The sequence below is a fragment of the Stenella coeruleoalba genome, assembly GCF_951394435.1.
Source record: "Stenella coeruleoalba genome assembly, chromosome: 4".
NCBI lineage: Eukaryota > Metazoa > Chordata > Mammalia > Artiodactyla > Delphinidae > Stenella > Stenella coeruleoalba.
In genome coordinates this window covers 74,089,498-74,106,223 of record NC_137149.1, presented here as the reverse complement: position 1 = coordinate 74,106,223, position 16,726 = coordinate 74,089,498, and the positions used below count along the sequence as shown (strand labels likewise).

Here is a 16,726-nt window from a genome sequence, read left to right as displayed (position 1 = left end):
GGAGCAGTTATTTCCTTCATATTGAAAAGTGCTCTGCTGATTAACTGAGCATGACCACCCAGACCAATAGCCATCCAACAGTGGCCCGTAGACCATGTATGACCGCGTCACCTACAAATGCAGATTTGTAGGCCTAGGCATATTCTGACACGTGCTAAAGTTTAAGAACCACTGCCCCAAACCCATGGCCGTTCCAACGCCAATTAGTTCCTGAGATTTATTGATATAAAGTAATTTCCAGTTAAAAAAAAATTTTTTAATATTGATTAACAAATCTACAGCAACCTATTTTACACATCTGAGTGAGCGTATGAGAACACGAGTCATCAGCTGTTCATTCTGCCTGCAGCTGTTCACGTTGGGGTCCACAGATTCAATGCTGTGCATATTTACACTGGATATTTGCTCATACTCTGTTTATTCATACTCTTTCATATTTGCTAATAGTCTTTTATTTGCCCAACAATGTCAATCCCAGTTTAGGCCTAGAGAGTCATTTGTTCTTAGTGGATGTGAGTCAAGGATCGTAAGAAGCTGGGGTGCTTACCCAGCATCAATCACTTTTTTTTTTTTTTTTTTTAATTATTTTTTTGCAGTACATGGGCCCCTCACTGTTGCGGCCTCTCCCGTCGCGGAGCACAGGCTCCGGACGCGCAGGCTCAGCGGCCATGGCTCACGGGCCCAGCCGCTCCACGGCATGTGGGATCTTCCCGGACCGGGGCACGAACCCGCGGCCCCCGCATCGGCAGGCGGACTCCCAACCACTGCGCCACCAGGGAAGCCCATCAATCACTTTTTAAGGTTGTGTTTTGAAGATCTAGATATGAGTTAAGACCCTGACATGGTGGACAGTTTTTCTTTCTCTGATGCTTTATCAACATAGTAGTTCTTTGCATTTAGTTGGCAGAGAACTCAGTCTTCTTGCTGTAGAGTGACCCATGGCAAGGAATCTGTCCCGTGGTATATTTAGGTAGACACTTTTCCTGTGTTCCAAGCTTGGTGTCAGGACAAGCTCAGCGCTTTGATCAGTAAGTTGAGATTCCCCAGTTGTAATTCATTAGCATTACCCTTTTTTTAACTTATTTTTTCTTTAACTTTATTATTTATTTACGACTGCGCTGGGTCTTCGTAGCTGTGTGCAAGCTTTCTCTAGTTGCGGCGAGCAGGGACTACTCTTCATTGTGGTGCACAGGCTTCTCACTGCCATGGCTTCTCTTGTTGCAGAGCATGGGCTCTAGGTGCACGGGCTTCAGTAGCTGAAGCATGTGGGCTCAGTAGTGGTGGCTCGCGGGCTCTAGAGCGGGGGCTAAGTAGTTGTGGTGCACGGGCTTAGTTGCTCCGCGGCATGTGGGATCTTCCCAGAGCAGGGATCAAACTCATGTCCCCTGCGCTAGCAGGCAGATTCTTAACCACTGAACTACCAGGGAAGTCCTGCATTACCCTTTTTAAGTTCTGTTTTCTGAAGGAAAGTATATGCATGTTATATGACATGGGAACATGTTTCTTTCCTCAGTTCCTCTCATCTAGTTTTAATGTACAGTCTTTCAACCTTGGCAGTTCAGTTACCAGAGGAAGTGCACTAGAAAATTGATAAAGGAAAATGAGACAATGTCATGGACATTCCCACCCCCCTCAAAGTACATGGATGAACTATATAGAAATCTCTCTAAGTAGTATTCATTAATCAGCAATTTCGTCAAATGTGTGCATCCTATGTTTTATAAGAAATGTCAGTGGGTCCTTTCCCAGGGGAGTGAGATCATCAGATGAAGGTTCATTTGGTTTCAATGTCCCATATCCTTTTGTAAGACCTTGAAGTTGGCAATGCAGGAAAACAGGAACTCCACCCTCGCTCAATGAATTGCAGAACTGTTGTGTTGGTTTATGACCATCTGCCCATTCTTCCTGTTATGACACAGCTTGTGAACTTTTACTGGGAATGGTGAAAAGTAAATTCACAAGTTTTACACAATGAATTGCTGAAGAGGTGTTTTAAAGTATAGGGTGTGCATTGTTTATGGAAGATGTTTCCTATTGGGTCTGAGTAGCAATTATATTCATTTATTTAATTTGTTTCTAGGTTTGTCTAGCGTTTCTCTTGATCCACCCAGGCTCAGCATAAAAAAAGACATACTTACAATTATGGCTAACACAACGCTTCAAATTACTTGCAGGTAAGGATACATTTTAGATTCAGATTTCCTGTGTCAAATATCATTGTTTATTAAAGAAAAAATAATTTCCATACATCAGAATTATAATAGAGTCTTCATAATTGTGTATAAGTAGTGAGGTTTCTAAGAGCTAATGTAATAATGAAAACATGAGGAAGGTCTTCTCTGGAAAATTCTGTACAATTTTGCTGGCATTTTTTTCCTACTACCCTCTGCCAACACACACATACACACACACACACACACACACACACACACACACACACACACTAATAACCAGTATAGCACCTAGCATATATTATGTAAGACACATTCAATAAATATTGAATGAATAAATGAATCTTTACAGTTAAAGAAGTTTGGGGACGTATTTGTTATACTCAGAATGGCTCTTAGACATCTGTTTAGCACTTTTCAAGAACTTTATTTTATGGAAAAATTCTGACTGTAGTTGCAATTTTATATTCAGTCATTAATATTGCTGAGTGCATGTCAAGCTCTGGCCTGAGGTCCTGGCATGTCTCTTTCACCAGCTAGCAAGAAGTCATGCTCTTGATTTTTGCTAGCTGGGGAAATAGGCCTCTTTGACAAGATGAGGAGGCGTCTAAATTTTGCTTTCCAGCCCCTACCTCAGGGAGAAAAGTAGAAGACTTTAGGGTTTAATGTAGTGATTATGTATGACAGAGCCAGAGGCTTCTTGGGACCGGTGTGGTTTTGGCAGAGGAGGTGGGTAGAGGTGATCTTGCCCCCTGAGAACAGTGCTGATGGTCCACAAAGAACCTTGGGGAGCTTGTTGCCATTGTTTTTGCTTGATGAATGCCAAGTGTTCAGCACAGTGACACAGATCTGTTTTAGCTTGCCGAGTGTAAAGGATACCCTAGTTGCCTTATCAAGGGTAGGGGACCAATACCCAACCCTTGGGAAAAAACATAGTAACAGGTGCTGTTTGCCTAGCTTTGCTACTTCAAGATGCATTTCTCAGCAGATTTTCCTCTTACCCACCCTTAACAACAAAGGTTATTTAAAATTCCCCAAGATTCTATATATACACCTCTTATGTCCCCAGAAAAACAATGGAGTGTGTTAAAAGTAACTTCATTAATGTAACTGCAACTTCGTGGAAATTTCAAGTTCTTTAAAGAAGGGTCAGTGATGTTACATTCTTCTTGATGTTGACTGTCTTCCTTGGGGCTTTGTAGAGAAATGCTGCAATGAAAGTAATCTGTGCTTTAATGCCATCCTTCCAAGGTCCTACGAGGCCCTTAGACAGTTGCATCTCCTTCCTTCCTAACCTCACCTCTTACTCTCCCGACTGCCCACTCTTCTCTAGCTACGCTGGCTTCCTTGCCATTCCCCGAATACTCCAGATAGGCACCCACCCCAGGGCCTTGACATTGGCTGTTCCCTCTGCCTGAAACTCTGTTCCTCCTGATATCTATACGGCCCACTTCACCAAGCCCCCTCCCTCTAGAACTCTTCACTTGTTTCTTTGCCTCTTCTAGACTTTCTTCATAGTATTTATCACCACCTTTTATACAACATATTTTACTTACTTTTTAAAAGTTTCAGCTTTATTGAAGTTTACGTACTTTTTTACTGCCTGTCTCCTCCAACTAGACTCAAGTTCCATGAAGACAATGATTTTTATCTGATTTGTTCACTGCTGTATTCCCAGTCTTCAACAACGTTTGACACATAGCACATGCTTAATAAATATTTGTTGGTTGAATAAAATAAGTAATAGAAAACTCGGGAATCCTTATAAGTGATTTCTGAAGCTGAGACTCTGGCTTTTTGTCATTTGTCCATATAATCTGTCATTGTTGGTAGAAGGCTATGAATCTGTCTGTTGAGGAGTTTGTATAAGTTTGAGAACTAAACCTTCTATTTTCTTAGAAACAGCCTCATAGGCATTTCACTTAAATACTTGCTTGGAATGAATTTTTCAGGGGTCAGAGGGACTTGGACTGGCTTTGGCCCAACAATCAGAGCGGCTCTGAGAAAAGAGTGGAGGTGACGGATTGCAGTGACAGTGCCTTATGTAAGATGCTCACCATTCCAAAAGTGATCGGAAATGATACTGGAGCCTACAAGTGCTTCTACCGGGACACTGACATGGCCTCCGTCGTCTATGTGTATGTTCAAGGTAAGTGGTTAAATGGAATTCACTTCCCAAGTTAATTTACCAGTTACAAAACACAATCGGTGCAAAGAAGAATCCGGACAACAAAGGCTCGCTCTAAATGCTCTCTGCCAACAGGAATCTACAAAATTCTTCTCTCCCAAGGCCTCCTCTGAGTACAAGACTCAGTGATTTGTTCTGCAGTTTGGGCCTTGCTACATCTCTATTGCCCAATTAGTTTGGTTCTGATCTTTGTTTCTAAGGGAAATCTGTGTTCACAGTTGGCAATGGAGATTTATAAGAAGTCTTCTGATATTTGAGAAAAAAAACCCTGAAATCCTCGAAAAGGAAGATTCAGGGGAGAATTATGGAGAGGTTTCTGTGGAGAGATAGGTTATCTACAGCAGATTCGGAGATTTCCCCAAGAATGCACAGGGAGTCAGCCAAGGGCTCTGGAGCATTTTTTGTTCATAGGAACTTTTCTTTTCCCACTTACACTTTATAAAAAACAATTTCCATACACTTGTGCAAATAAAGTCACTGCCTCAAAAGGCCTTTGGAGGACAGTGTTTCCTTTGCTTGTGTGGTCTGAGATCTTGGATGACACGCTCCATCTTTCTATAGTTTGCAATTTGGGGTTTACACTGTGGAGGCCAACTTAACATCCACGTAGGGTAAACTCCATGTCACATGTATTTAGCATTTATAATCTGAATTATTCGTTCCTTCGTGTTTCAAAAATCTTATGCTAACTTAAGAAAACCTGACTTAACTAATGAGATATGAATCATATAACTTGGGTGGGTATAAGTCTATAGTATAGTATTTTGCTTAGATATACTAAATATTTTTCTTTTCAGTAAAGATGAGCTTTTTAGACATTTTATTTATACATTTACATACCTCTGTACATCCTAGAGAATTTGAAGCAGCTGAAGATGGCTTAGACTTTTTTCCAGAAGCATCTTTTACAGAACAGGAATTTCATCAGCTTTGGGAGACACACTTGCACATCTCCATTTGCGTTTCAATAGTGCAGTATGGTCAGTGCAAGGGAAGAATGGGGACCACATCAGAATAATGTATGTCACTCCTGGATTGCACAATATTTGAGAATTACTTTTGCCCAGGGTAAGCACAGTCCAAGGTAGAATTTTGTGCTCTCCTCCCCTCTGCAGAAGTTGAAAGAGACAAGGCCCAGATCTTCGAGAATTTCTGGCTCCTTTTGATCTGGCAGTCTTGGGAGATCAGGCTTTCTCAGAAGATTGCAAGGATTTCCTGCTTTCAGGCTGTCTGGAAATACTACAAGATGAACCTCTCCCATAATATCTCGTTATTTCCTTCTCCCCAAGTCAGGAAACCTGGAGACATGTGAAAATTCATTTCATGAGTTACAGTAAATATTTTATTTTGAGAGGATGGGTGGTTGTTTGGGTTTCTTTTGTTTATTTCCTCTTTTTGGGATACTGAAATAGAATTGATTTACTGAATAGCTTTAGTCTTACGTCAAGGGGTTAATTTAGCTTCCAAAGACTTGCTCTGTAAGCAAGCTATGTAATATTTCATAGCATGCAGATGAAAGGTAGGTAATATGAAGAAGTAGCAATCCCCAGCACTGTTTATTTGTACACTGCCTGTCTCTGAGTATACCATCAAATTCTGCTTCCTGTCTAAGCCTGGCGTTCTAGGAGGTGAGTTGTCCGAGATTTTGGTCATGAAGTTTAACAGTGGAAAAGAAAACATTGAAGTATTCCCTATGGATGGTCCTGTAATATCCCCTCTGGTCCCCACCTTACTTCCTTAGTCTTCTGACCCCATTCCCTCCAGCAATGGATGGAGCCGGGAAGTGGGTCTTGGTCTCGTAAGATAATGACTATGGCATGTGGTGGCTGGATTGGCTGCCTTTCTGTGCTGTCCAGCTGGGAGGGAAATCAAACTTCTGCTGTTGCAGGGAATTAGCTGCTTTTCTCCCCTTTGGTTTAATTAACTCTTTCTTTCCTTGAACCAACCATCCTGAAGAGCTCTGAAAATGCTTGGTCAGGTGTGTTGGGGAGAGTGGCATGAACCATTATCTCTCTGAGATTTCAGGCATGGCTTCACACCCATCAACTCTATCTCCGGGAGAAGGAGTCGTTTCCCAGCAGCGTGTTAACATCATACGAACAGTGTTTGAACGGCCTTAAAATCTCTTTTGTTTTTTTCTCAGTCTTTGCCATGGTGGCTTTTCAGGCTTTTGTCATTGAAGATATTAATGATTGCTGAATCTTAAACTAAATGCAATTAAACAGGAAACATAAACAATTTAACTATTCAGCATTATTATATAAAGAATCTTATATCTAGTCTTCACAATCTTAAAATACTCACGTGAAACTTTGTCTTGAATTATTGAATTAAAAATCGTTAGTCATTTCTTTACTTTAAAGAATCTTTGGGAGCCATTAACCTATTTTCATGACAGTTACACTATTTGCCTTAAGAGAGAGAACATGAAGTTTTTAACATCAAAAAACTCAGTAGGTAAACTATACAGGTTTAACTTTAAATTTACTTTAAAACTTATGTACATGAAAGATGTATAGTGCATATGAAAATGTATATGAAAATGAAGACGTGTGCTCCCTCACTTTGAAAAAACTGTAATGATCAATCTGCTTAAATGTGGAACCTATAAAGTACACTCTACTTGTTGATCATCAGTGCAAAAGGAGCCAGTCTCATTCCGGGAGTTTTCTTCCAGATTTTTCACACATACACACCCCCCCTCCTGTAGCATAACCTTGGAGCCAGATATTTACCAGCAGACCTACCTCTGGATTCCTTTGCCTAGTGTGAAATGTCTTTCCCAATCGTTTACTTCTCTGGTTAGAGTTTATGAACCTGAAAGATGACCCACTTTTCTAGTAAATGCCATTAACTCATGGAACTACATTTTCTTCTAGATTACAGATCTCCGTTTATTGCTTCTGTCAGCGACCAACATGGAGTTGTATACATCACTGAGAACAAAAACAAAACTGTGGTGATTCCGTGTCTGGGGACCATTTCAAACCTCAATGTGTCACTTTGTGCAGTAAGTTACATCTTCTTTCTTCATCTCTTACCCTTTCATAATATTAAGCTAGTATTAAGATGGGTAGCCTGTTTATAACATCATATATATTATAAATGTATATATTACATGCATTATATAGCATTAAGTCAACAATGAGTTTTAAAGGAAACTTTAGGAAGGGTCAAAATGACAAGAAATAAAACCAATTTGTATTCTTAAAATAAGATGAATTCTTTAGTGTTCATGGTTTTTACTTTTGGATAGCACTTGATTAAATATTTGATATTTCTTTTTCTACCCAGAGGTATCCAGAAAAGAGGTTTGTTCCTGATGGTAACAGAATTTCCTGGGACAGCAAGAAAGGCTTCACTATTCCCAGCTACATGATCAGCTATGCTGGCATGGTCTTCTGTGAAGCAAAAATTAATGATGAAAGTTACCAGTCTATTATGTACATAGTTGTGGTTGTAGGTAAGAGGACAATTCCTTTTTGTATCATTAATGTCAGACAATAAAGATTAGCTTCTTATATTAAGATTCTGGAGGACAAGAGATATTGAGAAATATATTATTTCAAGATTTGTTGTTAAGCAATTCACTACATCCGCTCTTCTCTACCCAGTAAACCTATGTGCAACTGAGGTTTTTCTCCTTCCTTACCAAGACCAAGAATGAATAAGAGTTCTGTTATGGGAGCGTATTGTTTGGAAAATTCAATGTTCAGAGCATTGCTTGGCATCAAGTCTTTTAATTATACCTATTTTATGGAAAGTTTGGTAGCTTTCTAAAACCGGCCGCATTGACTATTGACCTCTCAGATTTTACTGCTTTTCTGTCCAATGGGCTACAACATCTTTGAGATCCATTTAGGGCTGCTTTGTGGATCTCTGTAGACCATTTTCCTGGGAGTTCACCAAGGTTTGGGGAGACCCTCAGGGAAAAATGATGTGACACATTTTGAAGTTGCATCATGTCTGAAAAAATGTGTGCCAAGTTATAGATTTTGGTTTCCCTCTCACTTTCTGTTTTTCCAATGTACTTGCTCCAGGGTACAAGATTTATGATGTGGTTCTGAGCCCCCCTCACGGAGTTGAGCTGTCTGTTGGAGAGAAGCTTGTCTTAAATTGTACAGCAAGAACTGAACTAAATGTGGGGATTGACTTCAACTGGGAATACCCTTCTTTGAAGGTAACACTAACAATTCAAAGCCAGACCTCCAAATACTTTGATAATAAGCTCCAACGAAGTTTGCTTCAGAGAGATAGGGACCTCTTTGGCCAGATAAAATGTAAGGGCCTTAACTTACACTAACATACACACACACACATTTTAAGAGAACTGTAGGACATACAGCACTCATGGGAAAAAAAGATGCAAAACCAAGAACTCTGTCCAGGCTGTGAAGATTAGTTTTCTTTAGGGGATTATGTCTTTCTAGGTTGCATTATTTCTCTGTTCTCCAAAGTCCTTGATCTATTTTCCTTTTAAGGGAATTTCTTTTCAAGAGGTGGCATGAGACACACTTCTCCTTAAACAGTGGTCATATTTCCTTGGGTTTCTGCAGTTTACATTGATCTCATTCCCATTATGTGAGGTTTGAAAATGCCTGATTCAGTTGATTCTATTTATTTCTCCTGAAACCAAATGTATTTGTCATCAGCATGATGATAAAAGTTCAGAAGTGTCTATTATTAGCATTAAATAGTGTTCACCAAAGGCCAAGACTTTTATGGGTATCTAGAAGCTACCAGGGAATGTTATTCTGGACTTTGGAAGTTCACTAAACTCTTTTTCAGCATCAGCATAAGAAACTTGTAAACCGGGACCTAAAAACCCAGTCTGGGAGTGAGATGAAGAAGTTTTTGAGCACCTTGACTATAGATGGTGTAACCCGGAGTGACCAAGGGTGGTACACCTGTGCCGCTTCCAGTGGGCTCATGACCAAGAGGAACAGCACATTCATCAGGGTCCATGGTAAGCTAAGATTTCCTTTGGAATTATGCTCTGCCTTGAAAAGTGAGATGATTTAAATAAATGTAGGTCAGCTAGTGATTCCTATTTTGCTCGTTCAGAAGATGTTTTTGAGCTCTTGCTAGGAAGGCCACTTGACCTTGAGGTCAAGAGCGTAGCTTGGGTTCAAATCCCAACTTTAAAGATGAGATGAGCTGATGTAGTAAGGGCTCACTACATATTATTTGTTGTTGCTATTACTATTATCACTATAATAAGCAGAGGGTTATTATCTAAGATCATTTTTAAATTTTCATTTGATCGCAAGGCTGAGAGGCTTCCCTGAGTAAGCATGGGCCTTGCAATTGGGGAAACCTGTATTTAGTTACTTTCTGTGGGGCTTTGAGAAAATAACTTAACTTCCCATTTATTCTCTTTCATTCACATAAATGTCTCAGTTTAGATGATAATTTGTATGGCATCCAACTTATAGGCCTTCATAAGGGTTTGGATTTTATAATATGGGAATGCATAGAAGGGTTTTGAGCAGAGAGAGACATGCTCTGGCTTATGTTTTTATAGGATCACTATGTGGGTTATTTTAATGTGAAATACTTTAGGGAAGTAAGGGCAGAAGTAGAGAGACTAGTTAGAAGGCTAATTGCAGTCATCCAGGTGAGAGATGGTGGGTGGCTTAGACAAGGGTGGTAAGTGGAGGTGGTCAGAAGTGACCTGATTCTGGATGTATTTTTGAAGATAGAGCCAGTAGGGTTTGCCTATCGATTCCCTGGCTGTGGGATATAAGAGAAAAAGAATGGAAGATGACCTTTGCGTTTTTAGCGTGAGCAACTGAGTGAACGGTAGTTTTCTCAACCGAGATAGGGAAGATAGAAAGAGGAATAGGACACAGGGTTGGGTGGCTTCATTTGGAGATGCCCACTAAATATCCAAGTGGAGACTTTAATATATTAACCTAGAACGCAGGGAAGTCAGGGGCAGGAGATATAGATTTAGGAGGAATGTGTAATTGACAAGAGGAAGGTGTTGGTAAAGACAAGAGGTCCGAGGACTGAGTCCTGGGGCACGTGGGAGGTATGTATAGGGTGTCATGGGAGCAGAGGAGACGTAGGGAAAACTTCACAGAGAAGCAAATGCTTGAGTTGAGTGAGATTTGAGTGCTCGGTAGACTTGTGGAGCAGACTGTGGGAGAGAGAAAAGCTAACGCAGAGACCACAGGTGAGGGAGAACCTGGAGTGGGACCTGTAGAAGGGTGAGATGGGGACTCTCTGAACAGCAGTGACTCAGACCCCCAAGGTCTTTGACTCTTCACTTGAAATGAAAAACTAAACCAAATGGCCGTTTATAAGAAGTTGCCATTTATGAGAAAAATTATTTTTATTTTCTTCCAGAAAAACCTTTTGTTGCTTTTGGTAGTGGCATGGAATCTTTGGTGGAAGCCACCGTGGGAGACCGTGTCAGAGTCCCTGTGAAGTGCCTTGGTTACCCTCCTCCAGAAATAAAATGGTAACGACTGGAAGTAAATGCAAAGCCTTGTTCCACGTGAAAGCAAATCCTTAGATTGGACTCATTTCTGGGATTTGTTTTTCCCCACAGGTATAAAAATGGAAGACCCATTGAGTCCAATCACACAATTAAAGTGGGGCACGTACTGACTATTATGGAAGTGAGTGAAAAAGATACAGGAAATTACACTGTCATCCTTACCAATCCCATTTCAAAGGAGAAACAGAGCCACGTGGTATCTCTGGTTGTGAATGGTGAGTCCATTCAGTTTTCCTTCTCTAGAGTATGATTATGTCCTCCTGAACAGCCAGGCCACCGTTCCTTTGGTGTCTCTGCCTCACTTACATCATGAGTAGCCCTGGTGTATAAAAATGATCCAGGACAGTGCGGCTGAAGTGAGGTGTGGGGCGGTATGCTCTGGACATGTTTGCTTAAGAGGCCATGCGAATGAAGCAGTTGGTGGTCGAACTCGAGCCTAAAGTAGATGGTTCAGCCGATGGCTAAATGCTGTGACATGAGAGTGCCCACAGGGACAGTCATCAGGCTCCAGTTGCAGTACCTTTGAATTGTGCTCCTGGCATGCAAATGTTTAAGACTCTTCTTGAATTTTGTGGGAAGCTACTAGTTTGATTTGGGGGTTGATGTATCAGTGATGCACAGGCAGATTCCAATGCAGAAGGCTTTTGCAGGTGGACACTGTTGGCTGGTTGGAAGTGTTTTAATTTTTTTTTCAACAGGAGTCTGGGATCTGACTCTGAGCCTATAAAGGGGGAGATATTAAGTTTTTGATTTAAGAATGGTTTGAATTTTATTTTTCCAAACTGAAAGATACTTATTTACAATAAGTACTCTGGGTGGGGAGGAAAAGGACATCATGGTCAAGTAAATGTGGGAGATGCTAAGTTGATGGACATAGTATATTGCCATTCTCCAGTGGTGGGTGGGAGACATAGAGTAGCCAAGGTTTAACAAACTTATTTGACCAGAGCACCCCTCCCGCATACATCCATTAATATCTTGCTCCAAACACAGGTTGGGAAATGCCTCTCTTTTGTAATTCTTTGTGCTTTCTACTGTCATGGCAGATTAAAACTTCAGGATCTTCTCATGTGGCATTAAGGTGCTTCCCTGTATATCCTGCCAAGCTCTGTATGTCTTCTGAGCTTGGCTTCGTTTCTTTGCGGGGACATCAGCTTCGGGGAGTATTTTAAAGATAACAGGTTCCAGAAATGTGACTTAGGAGCCACTTGGGTGTAGGAGTTTGGGGAGTATAGAGAAGCTGGGAAGCTGAAAAGTAGGGTGGGGAGAAGGAAAGGAACAAGAAATAAAGATGTAAAAATGGACAGTGAATAACTCTATCTCATTCATCCAGGAAGTCACTAAATGTTTGATTCACCCTAGCATTTACCCTGCTCTATAAAACAAAGATAAAGAAAGAAGTCAAGGTTTGAAAGTATAATCTGAGGCTTTAGGCTGGTAGTGATGAGAAGATAGTTTCACATTAATGACTTTGGAGCCTAAAAAAGAAAGAGAGAAAAAAGGGAGAGAAGGAGGAAAAGACACGGAAGGAATGGAGGGAGGAAGGGAAGAAAACAAGAAAGGATGGGAGAGAGGAGGGGAGAAAGGAAGGAAGGGGAAGAAGGAGGGAGAAATGGAGAAGCAGGCATGGTGGGTGACCTTGGGCAAGTCATTTCACTTTTAAATTTTTCCCGTGTGTTAAGTGGAGGACAATAGCAGTGACTGTGAGGATTAAATGAATTAATTGATGTAAAGCGCTTAGAACAATACTCAGTACATAATACATGTACTCACTGTATTATTCACAACTCTTTTCTTCCTGGAGCCTTGTCTGACCTTGTGAAATTGGGAGGATTAGGAGAACAATCTCTGTAATGTAGATGAGAAAAAGGTGAGGCACAGGGTGGTGAGACTGGCACAAAGTCACTCAACTTACTAGTTTATTATTATTGCTATCATGAGTATCACTAGAAGTCAGATGTCCTGTCTCCAAATCTAGATGTTCTTTGAAAAAGCAAATGGGGGCAAAAATTCTATGCTTGGAAAAACACAGGTTTTAATGGCTGAAAACTTTTACTTTCCATTCCTCAAAGCTGATTGACAATTCAAAAGCTGTCTTTCCCATCTCCAGTCCCACCCCAGATTGGTGAGAAATCTCTGATCTCTCCCGTGGACTCTTACCAGTACGGCACCTCCCAAACGCTGACGTGCACGGTCTATGCCGTTCCTCCCCCGAGTCACATCCAGTGGTACTGGCAGCTGGAAACAGAGTGTACCTACCAGCCCATGTGAGTAGGGTCACATCCTTTTTTCCTGCTCTTTTGCATTTAAAAAAATATTTATTCATTTGTTTTCTTTTTAGATCCCACACGTAAGTGATATCATACAGTTTTTGTCTGGCTTACTTAGTATGATAACCTCTAGGTCCATCCATGTTGCTGCAAATGGCATTATTTCATTCCTTATATGGCAGTGTAGTATTCCGCTGTATATATGTACCACATCTTCTTTATCTATTCCTCTGTCGATGGACATAGCCAAGCTACGATATGACACCATTCTAAGCCAAGAAGACTATCTCTAAGAAGGTTATCCCTCAAGTGGTACTCTTAATCTCCTTCCGTCTTTCTCTGTGCTTACGTCTTTAGGAGATGTCATTCCTTGGGGTATCCCGCTTTGAGATTAGCTAGCTCTCTCTTCGGGTTGGCCCTGATGTCCATCTCTCTGAATGCAGTTTCTTTGCTCACTTTGTTAATTGCCAGTCTTTGGTTTTTCTCCTTATGCCAATCAACCGGTGAATACCACAGTCTCCTTATCTGTGAGAAGGTACATCTCAAGGGAAGTGCTGATGGATGCAAGGACCTCGGAGCCTCAGGCCCGGCTTATCAGGTCCTAACACAAGTCCAGACATCCTTAGGAAAAAAACAACAAGTCACCCACCACCACCCTAAGCAGTTCACTTCCTGTTGTTGTTTTTGAGATGGCCTCTATTAGTTTCTTCCTCAGATGCTGACCATTTCCTACACAAAGGCCACAGTCCCAGGGAGATTAAGAAGCCCAATGGCTTCTTAGTTTCCTTGCCTTCCTTTGAACTAAATTAACTTGAATTGTCTTGTCGATCCAATTTATGAATGGAGGTTTGTTCCCAGAATAGCTGCTTCCCTCCTGTATCCTGAATGAATCTACCTAGAACCTTTTCCTTCATTGCTGAGGCCTATTTTTAATTGGCGCCAAGTCTTGTAATGTGGTAGGGTGCATTGGAAGTTAGTTCTAAGAACGTAATAACCAAAGTCTGACTCCTTTCCTTGCTGTTGATATGAATTAAAGAAAAATTAAGTCATGATATCATCTGTTACCTCTTTCTTATAGCCAAGCTGCCTTAACGACAAACCCACATACCTGTAAAGAATGGAGAAACGTGGAGGACTTCCAGGGGGGAAACAATATCGAAGTCAACAAAAATCAATTTGCCCTAATTGAAGGAAAAAACAAAGTGAGTTTGAAGTTCTTTAATTTGAAAATCTGTCTCTCTTTTATGGAAGGATGGAGTGAAAGTAGGGTAAAATAATATCAATGTGTGAGGAATATGGGCGATTGATCATCAAATAAATTGGATGATAAAATACTAGCATGTTAAGTCAGTTTGAAAACACCATTAACTTTTAGAAACACCATTGACTTACTGTTACTGTATCAGAGAAAAATAAAACACATATGTCATTAACTCTGTACATGGGATGTACGGTAATTCTGATTTTATAAACATGAAAATGAGAAAAGGTATGTAATGTTGTATTAAAACACATTCTTTATTCCATGGTTTCCAAAGCTCGTTTTGTATGATGTGTGAGCTGCACCAGCATAATTATAATTGCACAGATTTGAGCGTGCGTGGTCAGTGCTGGAGTCTGAATGGCGTAGGCAGGTCACAGCAGTGGTGGGGATGCTGACTTTTAGTCTGAATGCACGTGCGTAAACACAGCCTCCATTGTTTATGGCCTGGAATTTGTTTTTTTCACAGACTGTAAGTACCCTTGTTATCCAAGCAGCCAATGTATCCGCTTTGTACAAATGTGAAGCGGTGAACAAAGCTGGGCGAGGAGAGAGGGTTATCTCCTTCCACGTGACCAGTAAGTGCTCTCCAGGGGCTGGGCTGTCTGATACTCTGTTGTCCTGGCCATTCCCATGAGTGGCGTGGCTTTAGGAAGGGGAGTTGGATGGCTAATTGATGCTTTTGTTCATAAAGGAGAGTTCCCCAGGTAGCTCCTGGGCTCACGTGAAGTCAGTACATCTGACTTCACAGGAGAGGGAGCATGGGTTCACACATGCTTTTGAAGCTCAAGTCCCGCGTGATATTTTTGTCTTTGTCATCACAGTGCAGCACAGTGCTTGGCTTAGCGAGGTTCAGTCAACGTTTATGCACTTGCTGTTGGACAGCTGACAAGGTTGGGTTTTTGGGAGGCAATTGTAATGACATTGGAGCAGTGCCTTCCCAATACTACCAACTTTGTTCATCTTAATTCTATGGCTAGCTTTAGCTGACTGGATGGAATAAAATATTTCAGTCTGAGCTAATTCACTGTAATAAACATAGCTTTCCTGTCAGTGAGTGTTATATATTAATGAGGAATTAATTTTTTAAATCCCAAGTTATAATTATCTGCTTTGAATTGGGGGGGGTTAAATCTTAAAACCGTGCTTAGAGCTCAAAGTGGAGATTTCATATATATCTGAGGAATTCATTTACATTTCCAAATAATGTATTTTGGCAAAATAATACATTTTGAATCTGGAATTGTCCAGTTTGGTCGTCTCCTTGTATTCCATCGTCTGGGAATGCCAGAGCTTCACCTCTCTTGGTGCTTTACCACAGACTGAGGGCAACAAGGAAGCAATAGTGTGCTGCCCAAGTTAAATCACTGTCTTCTAAGCATGGGTTTTACATTTCAGAGGGTTTTGAAATCACTTTGCAACCCGGCACCCAGCCCACCGAGCAGGAGAGCGTGTCTCTGTGGTGCTCCGCGGACCGAACTATGTTTGAGAACCTCACGTGGTACAAACTTGGCCCACAGGCTCTGCCCATCCACGTGGGAGAGCTGCCCACACCTGTTTGCAAGAACTTGGATGCTCTTTGGAGAATGAACGCCACGATGATCTCTAATAGCACAAATGACATTTTGATCATGGAGTTGCAGAATGCATCCTTGCAGGACCAAGGAGACTACATCTGCTTTGCTCAGGACAGGAAGACCAAGAAAAGACATTGCGTGGCCAGGCAGCTTACAGTCCTAGGTAGGGAGGTAACTCTGGACCATCCAGAAGCAGTTGGGATGCCGTAAATGTAATGCTTTCAGGGGCTGTGTGAAGATTGTCCTCTAGCAGCTTATGAAGTAGACCGGTGAGCACTTATCTTGCGGAAAGTCCTCAAGTCAGAAGGAAGCTAATCGTGGTGAAGTGATGTATTAAAAAGAGAAAATAGCCCCATTCTTTCCAACCCTGATGGTGGGGTCACTCACTACTATCTGCAAGGGATTCCCCTAAACCAGGGAAGTTTCTGCCTCATTCTTGAGCATTCAGTTATTTAAATAGACACATATTTGTGAATGCCTACCATGAGCTAGGAGGGTGCCGGAAGTTCATAGTGGTGGGCAGAGTGAGAACACAGACAACTGCTGGGCTGTGGGGTACAGTGAGGTCTCTGTGTCCATGAGGACAGGGGTTGTTTCTGTTTTACTCCTTGCTGAGCTCCAGGCATAGAACATAGTGGCACATACTGCGTGCTTGATAAGACATCTGCTGCCTGAAGAGTGTGGTGATGGGGTTGTTTAAGACCTGTGAGAGCCTCTGGGAGGGATGCTGCACTCAGTGCCTGTACCTCTGTGG

General features: G+C 41.4%; 1 protein-coding gene across 6 annotated transcripts in view; it reads left to right on the top strand.

Moving 5' to 3' along the window:
* Positions 1–16,726, top strand: part of KDR (kinase insert domain receptor) — a 73,315-nt gene that overhangs the window by 3,691 nt on the left and 52,898 nt on the right. For all 6 annotated transcript variants that reach the window (XR_013828089.1, XR_013828090.1, XM_079919765.1 and 3 more), the window contains exons 2-13: positions 2,081–2,174; positions 4,124–4,320; positions 7,239–7,369; positions 7,654–7,822; positions 8,400–8,539; positions 9,148–9,325; positions 10,711–10,825; positions 10,916–11,079; positions 12,975–13,131; positions 14,213–14,336; positions 14,865–14,973; positions 15,794–16,135. Coding sequence is in view for 4 of the 6 variants with exons in the window: in XM_079919765.1 (XP_079775891.1) it covers positions 2,081–2,174; positions 4,124–4,320; positions 7,239–7,369; positions 7,654–7,822; positions 8,400–8,539; positions 9,148–9,325; positions 10,711–10,825; positions 10,916–11,079; positions 12,975–13,131; positions 14,213–14,336; positions 14,865–14,973; positions 15,794–16,135 (1,920 nt within the window). In the remaining 2 variants the exon portion in view is untranslated. The remainder of the gene's footprint in view (positions 1–2,080; positions 2,175–4,123; positions 4,321–7,238; positions 7,370–7,653; positions 7,823–8,399; positions 8,540–9,147; positions 9,326–10,710; positions 10,826–10,915; positions 11,080–12,974; positions 13,132–14,212; positions 14,337–14,864; positions 14,974–15,793; positions 16,136–16,726) is intronic.